Source organism: Desmodus rotundus, chromosome 12 (genome assembly GCF_022682495.2).
Source record: "Desmodus rotundus isolate HL8 chromosome 12, HLdesRot8A.1, whole genome shotgun sequence".
Classification (NCBI taxonomy): Eukaryota; Metazoa; Chordata; class Mammalia; order Chiroptera; family Phyllostomidae; genus Desmodus; species Desmodus rotundus.
Genome location: NC_071398.1, coordinates 6,208,722 through 6,217,524, shown reverse-complemented (window position 1 = coordinate 6,217,524; position 8,803 = coordinate 6,208,722). Strand labels below are relative to the sequence as shown.

Sequence of the window (8,803 nt, the reverse complement as noted above, 5' to 3'; positions counted from 1 at the left end):
TCGGGCATTTCATCCCGGCACTTAGAGTGCAGCCCCAGCTTCCCTACCTCCGAACCTCGCTGTTGGCACTGCCCTGGTCTGATGCCAACTCTAGGATACCAGAGCTGCTGAGCTTCAGTCTGACACCTGGGAAGCACTCCGGGAAATCATGTTATCGTTACCCTCAATTTAGAACCCCGAGATTCTTCCCGGGAGGGTGAGCTCATGATTCCCTGTACCACTTTTCTGAGCGTTTCACCTCAAAACGAAATCAGGCGCCGGGGAAACATGTCAAAGCAGGAGCTCCCCTTGATACCTCCTTCTGGGGAAAGACTCCAGCTAAGGCCACCGCAGCGAGTCTCGCAAAGTGAGGTGGGGGGAGCTGAGGGCAGCAGCCTGCCCCACCTTGAGAAGGCCACAGGTCGCTTACCCCCCCTGAACCCTACCCGATTCCTCCAAACCTTCCCTCGTGTTCCCCCCAGTGTTCTCGGCATTCTCCCACCTCCTCGAGTCCCCGGCCAGCGCAAAGAGTGGTGGCAAGAGGTGGGGAGCGGGGATGGGATGAAAACTGGGTGCCCACGGGAATTCACTCCCTAACGGGGCTCCGCAGAGCTGCTGAGACCGGAGACAGCTGGGCCGAGACCCTCCGATCCCTCCGCTCTGCTGGAATTCGGATACGACTCCTCTATCAATCAGCGCGCACCGGCCACTGTCTGCCTCCGAGCCGGGGCTGGCTTCTCCTCGGCAGAGTCGCCGCCCTCGCGTCGTCCCCGAGCGCTCCCCACGCAGGCTCGGTCTGCTGCGGCCTGAAGCGTTTGGCCGGGAGCCGCCACAATCCCGGGAATTTTCCTCCCTCTCTCGGCGGCGCGCCCTGATCCGCGAAGGTGGGCGCTTGCACACTGGGGTTTCAGGTTTGATTTGGGATAAATCCTACCATAAAGCTAAGAGTCTTGCCTCCCATCCCCACCCGAGCCTGTGGGGAAATCCTCGCGGAAAGAAAACAGGCTGGCGCTGAGACGGGGAGCAGGGGGAGAGCAGCGGTAAAACGAAGGATCTCTACCGACAGAAAATTCCGGCACTCGAACTTCTCCAAGAGCTCTCGGAAAGTTCCTGGAGCCTTCGTCACCCGGCTCCGCCCCCTCCCGCGCCCGCTTCGGGCGCCGGCAGGATCCACATTCGGGTCGTTGCTCCCCGGGATCCCCGGGGCGTCCACCCTGCAGACCCCTTCCTCAGCCAAGCCGTCCATTTCTAAAACAACTCGCGCCTGGACACTGAGGCGGCATTTAGGCGGCTAATTTCTGGGTTCGGTTCTCTCGATTGGGGGGCAGCCTCGACCCCCTGAGCAGTGAGATGGCCTTTGAACGTATGGCTACAATGCACCTCTCACCCTCTTCTACCTCCCTTCCTACGCTGCTTCGAGGGGCCAGCTTTCTGAGGTGCGAGCCGAGAAGGGGGCCCGGGCTGACTGCGGCCCCGGCACTAGCCCCGGACCGAGGTCTGGTCCGGACCCGGGCTCCGCGCTGGGGTGGGGAGAGAGGTAGAGAGGGCGGAAAGCCGGGAGGGGCGAACTGACCGGGTACTAACCCCTGTCCCCAAGCCTCTCCTCCCCCCACTCCAACCCAACCGCTCGGTGCAGGCCAAAGGGGGCGGGAAGGGACTGGGAGCGCTGGGGTCCTGCCCCCACCCCGGCCCGCCCCGCGCGCGGTCTTCGCGGGGCTGGGCGGCCTCGCCGGTAAGGCTCCCCAGCGATTGGCGACTCAGGAAGGAGACGCAAGGAAAAGTCGAATAAGAGGGCGCGACGTCAGACCTGAGATTTGGGGAAGGGCGAGGGAGGGAGTGAGGCCGGGGACGGACACACAGACGGAGACGGACACCTCTCTGTCCCAGCCCTGCCCCGCGCAGCACCCTAAGTATGCACAACTTTAGGCTGCCTTAGTCCAGGACGCAGAGGCCAGGGCGGGGTGGGGACAGTGTTGTGTGAGGGGGGAGAGAGAGATGAGAGAGGAGAAAGAGCAAAGGGAACAGAAAGGGGAGGAAAAGAAATCGTGAGAGAAAGGGGAAGGAGAGAAAGGAGAGTTTCCTAGCGCCCAGAAGGGGTAAAGAGCCCGAAGGAGCGGAAGCGATCCTGGGGGGAAGAGGAGCGCGCAGAGGGGAGGGGAGAGGAAGGGCGAGGAGGAGGAGTGAGAACTAGAGGAGGGCGAAGGAAGCGTGGCGCGACACTGCTGGGGAGAGGAGGGCAGCGAGGAGCCCGGCGCGGGCAGAGGCAGCTCCGGCAGCGAGAGGAGGGAGCGAGGCGCGGAGAGGAGGGGCTTGCGGGCCCGAAGAAATGTCAATCAGAGCCCGGAGCCCCGGGAATCTTCGCCAATCTGTTCGGACCTGACCTGGCTCCTCGCCGCCACCGCCGCCGCCGCGGAGCAGATCAATAGGTGAACGCGGAGCACAGCGCAGTGCAGCGCGAGAGGCAGCGCGGCCCGAGCCGGCCCAGCCCCTGATGCGCGCCGGAGCCCGCGGGCGGCGCTGAGCAGGGCGGCCCCTGGCTGGGCCCCCTCTCCGTCCGTGCCCCGCGGGCCACCATGTCCTTTCCCCAGCTCGGATACCAGTACATCCGCCCGCTCTACCCACCCGAGCGCCCGGGGGCCGCCGGTGGCGGCAGCGCTGGGGCCCGGGGCGGCCCGGGAGCCGGAGCCTCGGAGCTGGCCGCCTCGGGGTCCCTGTCCAATGTGCTCTCGTCCGTGTACGGGGCGCCCTATGCTGCGGCGGCCGCGGCGGCTGCCGCCGCCCAAGGCTACGGCGCCTTCCTGCCCTACGCGGCCGAGCTGCCCATCTTCCCGCAGCTGGTAAGCGCCCGAAGAGCCAGGGATGAGGGGGTGGGAGCTAGGGCGCCGGCCGAGGTGAGCGCGCGGGAGTAGACTAGCGGGGCCTGGGCGGGGAGGGTGGAGGCCGCCACGGTCAGGGCTCATCCGCGCTCCCTCCGCGCGTGTCCCTTCCTTCCCCGTGTGCGTACAGGGCGCGCAGTACGAGCTGAAAGACAGCCCCGGGGTGCAGCATCCGGCCGCGGCAGCCGCGTTTCCGCACCCGCACCCCGCCTTCTACCCATACGGCCAGTACCAGTTCGGAGACCCGTCCCGTCCCAAGAACGCCACCCGAGAGAGCACGAGCACGCTCAAGGCCTGGCTCAACGAGCACCGCAAGAACCCCTACCCCACCAAGGGCGAGAAGATCATGCTGGCCATCATCACCAAGATGACCCTCACCCAGGTGTCCACCTGGTTCGCCAACGCGCGCCGGCGCCTCAAGAAAGAGAACAAGATGACGTGGGCGCCCCGCAGCCGCACGGACGAGGAGGGCAACGCTTACGGGAGCGAGCGCGAAGAGGAGGACGAGGAGGACGACGAAGACGACAGCAAACGCGAACTGGAGCTGGAGGAGGAGGAGCTCGGAGGGGAGGAGGAGGACGCGGGGGGCGAGGGCCTGGCGGACGACGAGGACGACGAGGAGATCGACTTGGAGAACGTAGACGGCACGGCCACGCCTGAGCGGGCCCTGGCTGGGCCGGTGCACAGGGGCGATGACCTCGGCCTGGTACCCACTTCAGACTCCAAGAACAGCGACTCGGACGACAGCTCCGAGGGCTTGGAGGAGCGTCCACTGCCGGCCCTGAGTCTGGCCCCAGTGCAACCGCCGATGGCCGCGGCTCCGCCATCTCCACCCTCACCCCCGGAGGGCCTGGATCCCTGTGCGCCCGCTCCAGCGCCCGCCTCTGCCCTGCAGAAGCCCAAGATCTGGTCCCTGGCCGAGACGGCCACAAGCCCCGACAACCCGCGCCGCTCGCCTCCGGGCGCAGGGGGCTCTCCTCCTGGGGCAGCCGTCGCGCCCCCAGCCCTGCAGCTCTCCCCGGCCGCAGCGCACAGACTCGTCTCTGCGCCGCTGGGCAAGTTCTCCGCTTGGACCAACCGCCCGTTCCCGGGCCCGCCGCCTGGCCCACGCCCGCACCCTCTCTCTCTGCTCAGCTCGGCCCCTCCACACCTGTTGGGACTTCCCGGAGCCGCGGGTCACCAGGCTGCCGCCGCAGCCGCCTTCGCTCGGCCCGCAGAGCCAGAGGGCGGAACAGGTGACTGCTCAGCACGTCGGAGGGAGGTGGGGAGTGAGCTCCGGGGATTGCTGCCGGGCCAGAGAAGGAGGGCAGGACCCCAGGGGCTCAGGGCTTCACCACCTAGCGCTCGCCTCCCACGGCCCTGGGAGCCAGAACAAAGCGCTCTAAAGGCCCTCCTTTTTCTCCCTCGCTTCCCTTAGATCGCTGTAGTGCCTTGGAAGTGGAGAAAAAGTTACTCAAGACAGCTTTCCAGCCCGTACCCAGGCGGTAAGAGACTTGGAGGTGGGCGGAATGGTGGGACCGGCAGGCGGGGGAAGCAAAGAGCGGGAGCAAACGCGGGCTTTTTGCCCCCACGTCCCCACACCCGGGAACGCAGCTGGGACAAGCTTTTAAAAGGGGAAGACACACACTCCTTCATCTTCTCCGAGGGCACCAAGACGGTTCGACAGCCCGGTCCCAATCCGTGCACTGCTGCGCAGTGCAGGGTCTGGTGCTGTGGAACCCTGTGCCCAGCCCTGCCAGCAGGCCCCTGGGGCCCACCTCCCTCCTCCCAGACCCCAGCCTCAGCCTCGGGGGCTGAGCCCCCCTCCACTCTCACAGTTAAACAGGAAGACCAACATATACAGCTGGCATCATTACAGTGTGACATCTCCCTGCCCCCTGGCCTCCACCCCAGGTTGGGTCTCCCAGTCCTAGGCAGCGTGGTTGCCCCTAACTGTCCTGGCCTTTGCTACCGTTGCCTCTCTCTTGCAGGCCACAGAACCACTTGGACGCTGCGCTGGTCTTGTCAGCTCTCTCCTCATCCTAGTTCTTTAAAAAATTTTTTTAAATAACTGTAATAATTGTAAAAAAAAATCGCTCTGTATAGTTATGACTTGTAAGCATGTCTGTGTATGAATACCTAAAAAAGAAAACTAAACAAAAAAAATAAAAAGAAATAAAACAAGTCCCCCTGGGTTCTCCCCAAGTCGCTTCTGTACCCCACAGTAGCTGAGTTGGTGAAATGGGTTTGTGAGGTTGATTTTGGGGGTGGAGTTTCCGTGAGAATAAGCGTGTCTGACTTGTTTGTATATACAGAAAAATGTACATATGTGTGAACCAAATTGTACAAGAAAGTATCTATTTTTGGCTAAATAAATGAGCTGTTGCCACTTTGACTACAACCCGCCTGTTGCCCCCAGAGGGATCTGTCTGCTGTTTTTTGTTGTTTTGTTCCACCCCCGTCCCCACCCTCCATGTTTGAAGAGTCGCTGGAATCAGCAGAAACGAAGGAGAAACGGGTAGAATTGTGCGATCAGAGGAGCGCAAAGGCAGAGGCGCAGAAGTGGCGGGGCTGGGGGCGCCGCTGGAGGAGAGGCAGCTGGAGAAGTACTCGGGGCCCCGAGAGAAAGGGCAGAGGAGACAGGTGGGCAACCCGGGCGAGATTCCCTGTAAGGAATCTGGGTGAGAAAGCGCGCTCCACCCGCCGGCGCACACTTGCAACCGCGGGGGCTTGAGGCGTCCTTTAGTGACATAGCAGGAAGACTTAGGGGAGGGTCTGGACGCAGAGGGGTTAGGCTGGGAGGTTCTCACCCTTCCCGCGCCCCCATTCTTAGATTGGCACAATTGAGGTTAGTTCCTCATACAAGCGGCCGTGCACGTTCGGCTCCAAGCCCCCTTCCAGCCGCGCTGCAACCACAGACGACTCCTTACAGAAGCAAGAGTGTGGAGGCGAATAGGGGGGTATGGAGGAGCGGGGAGCTTAGGGGTGCACGTCCTCTCCTCTTGGTTCCTGGGCCCAGCCTGAATTGAGAGTTGGGGGCCCCGGGGCCTGGCAGCATCTGCACGTCTTGGCATCCCAGTGGGTTTTGCCCAGGTGCCCTCAAGGGCAGCCTTCGGAGGTCCGGGCGTGGAAGGTTCAGGCGGCAGCACAGACCCAGGCCTGCGCACAGACCCAGGCAAGCAGGAACCAGCGGCCTGGCCGCCTGGGGAGGGCGTCGGGAAATTTGGGGCTGGAGCTCCCTCTACAGGACAGAAGGGCCGCTCAGTGCGGGCCACTGTGGCCTCCAGCTCCGCCCGGCGTCGCGCCCCTCCGTGCCCTCTTCCTCTTTCAGTCCTCCAGCCTCCAACCCTGACTTGAAGTTGTAAGGAATTCAGGGAGGAGGACGTGTTGGGGTGCAAAGTGGGGATACCTTTTTTGTATCTCCCTCCCCACTTTTAGTTAGTATATTTATAAGGCGGCCAGCTGCCAGGTGTTGGCCCTGCATAGTGGCACGTGTGACAATCTTGTGGGTCTCCGGGGAGGTTTGGGAGGAGCTTGCACACCTGAAGCCACGAACAGGCGTCACACTGTACAACTTGGGGGTGCGTGCGAGTGGAGGGAGTCCAGCAAGGCTTGGTCCAATGAAGACACAGCTGCTAGCGCCCCGCCCCACCCTGGGGACCCCCCACTCAGGCTGGGGTAGTTGGGGTGTGTCGGTGCCCTAGAGGCGAGCAGGAAGGAGTGTGAATGCGGGGCCTTCTGGGGTCACAGAGAGCTGGCGAAGCAGAGACAGGGACACCAGGACACCAGGCAAAGGAGGCCAGAAACTGGAGCTCCTTGTTCCCAGCGGGCAGGAGGCCTCCTTGCTGCTCCCTCCTCTCCCTGCTCTCCCTCAGCTTTCTTTCTTCTAGTGTTTGGGTCCTTCCCTGGTGGCAGGCGAGGCTGTGGTTCGGCTCTGGCCCTGGGCACCGACAGCGCCTCCCAGACCTGCTGCCAGTTGCAATGGCCTGGGCCCTGAACCTCGAGGCCAGCCTCCTCCGAACCTGCGCGGGGGGCCTCTGTTAGTATGCGCAGCTTCTCGTGGACAACACCCGGAGAGGCCCTGGCCGGAGCCTCCCAAGCTTCACTGTGACACAGGCCCCCGCCTCACTTCCTGTGAAACCCTGAGCAGATAATTAACTCCTCTGAGCCCTGTTTCCTCCGCTATGCAGTGGGAACAGACACCTGCCTCTAGGGGTGAAGGGTGTCTGTCAAAGCGCACAGGGGGGTGCTGGCATGTGGTGGGTGAGGGTAAATCGCCCCAGTCCTGCAATTCTATTCCAGAATCTCAGACCCCACCCCTCAACCTCCTAGCAGCATTCTGCCCCACCCCCTCTTGTCACCATAAAAGTGAGGCCTCTGCATTGAGGCCTCCCAGCTCAACCTAGGAAAAGGAAACTACCCAGGCAGGGGGAGCCGGTGACAGCAAAGCCAGGCAGCCTCTCCACGCTGATGGCCCACGGAGGGGCAGGGGGAGCCTCCGTGCGAAGGAAGAGGGTGGGAGAGGCCAGGCAGAGCTGGAGAGGTCCGAGCGCCTGTCCTCGGTCTCTGTCCCATGAAAACCCTGGGTTCCCTTGGCCCTTCAGCCCACCTGCTTCCAGGGGTGGTGGTCCTTGGAGGAGACCCGGCCGGCCCACTGAAAGAGCAGCATGTGTGGGTGCCAGAGGAGAGCGGGGTAAACTCAAGAGCAGCTCCCGTGTTCGCACACGGGCCCCTCACCTGCCTTAACGTGACTCCAGTAAGACAGCCGTAAACAAAAGGGAAAGCCCTGCGTGGGCTTCTCAGCCAAGAAAGGGAAGAGGAGACAGCTCCCTTCGCTGCACTTTCATTTCACCGGGAAACAGGTTGTTCATCCTCCCCCCAGAACCTCCTCCCTGAGTCCTCCCCTTATCTCCTTCCTCTCAGGGATCCTAGGAACTGCCTCTACCCTTTCTGGTCCAGCCGTACAATTGAAAAAGGAGAAAGGAAGCTAGGGGAGAGAAAAGGAGGGAAAAAAGGAAGCCAGAGAGAAGGAGAGAGACAGAGAAGATATGGGAATCTCATCCTCGGTCCTGATTAAGCTTCAATTAGAAATAAAATGTGTCAATCACTCCGCCTGGAAGGGGCTCCTGCTGTCGGGCCTGGTTATGCAAAGCACTCCAAGGTGTGTGGGGATAATCAATTAGGTCAGAGGAAAGAGTGTGTGTCACAGCTTCCCTCATTATCTGCATGGAGCGGGAGGTGGGGGTGCATCGCCAGGCCAGGGAATAGAATTATCTCCCTAAGTGATGGCCCACCTCTGGGACTGGCACATTGCTGGATGCCAGTTGAATTTCTTTTCAGTAGAATACAGGGAGGAGGAAGTGGGGCCCAGTCTGAAGGCAACATGAACAGGCTAGAGCAGGAGAGGTTGCAGGAGAGGAAGGGATGCTCCAGCCACTCACCTGTCCCAGGTGAGAAGTGAGGAGAGGGCGAGCCCTCACCTGCTGGGCTGGGGATCTCCAGGTACACAGCCAGGGCCAATGGCTCTGCTATCTTAGGCCTGAGTTCTGGAAGGTTAGAGAGAGGGACTGGGTGCCAGATGTCTTCACTGGTTTGTTGGGAGATTCTGTCAGGAACTCAAGTTGGGCCTAATTATTTGTATCCTTCTAGAAATGTCCTCTGTATCCTGTAATTCCGGGTTGCACATACCCTCTACCTCCATCAAATGAAAATGGACAATTAACTGCAGGTGTGCAAAACTGTGTCCGTGGTTAGAGGCACCTCTGACTTGAGTGGGGGCAAGTCTCGTCCTCTCTCTGGGCCTCACTTTCACCATCTGCAACACGGAGGGGACTGGACTAGATGAATGTATCCAGATTTTCTTACACGTCCCCCATTGTCTGGGGTTAGGCATAAATGAAAAGTGTGGGCCTAAAGATAATTACAGGAGTGACAGGGACCCACAACCTCTCCGGACATTGCCTCCTGAC

The 8,803-nt window shown here is 61.6% G+C and overlaps 1 protein-coding gene across 1 annotated transcript; it reads left to right on the top strand.

Annotated features, from left to right (window-relative positions):
• Nucleotides 1-431: 431 nt before the first annotated feature.
• On the top strand, nt 432-5,235 carry IRX3 (iroquois homeobox 3). Its single transcript, XM_053915110.2, has 4 exons — nt 432-2,816; nt 2,986-4,090; nt 4,273-4,339; nt 4,826-5,235. Exons 1-4 carry the CDS (start codon nt 2,553-2,555, stop codon nt 4,878-4,880), a joined length of 1,491 nt encoding a protein of 496 aa, XP_053771085.1. The 5' UTR covers nt 432-2,552; the 3' UTR covers nt 4,881-5,235.
• Nucleotides 5,236-8,803: the final 3,568 nt, after the last annotated feature.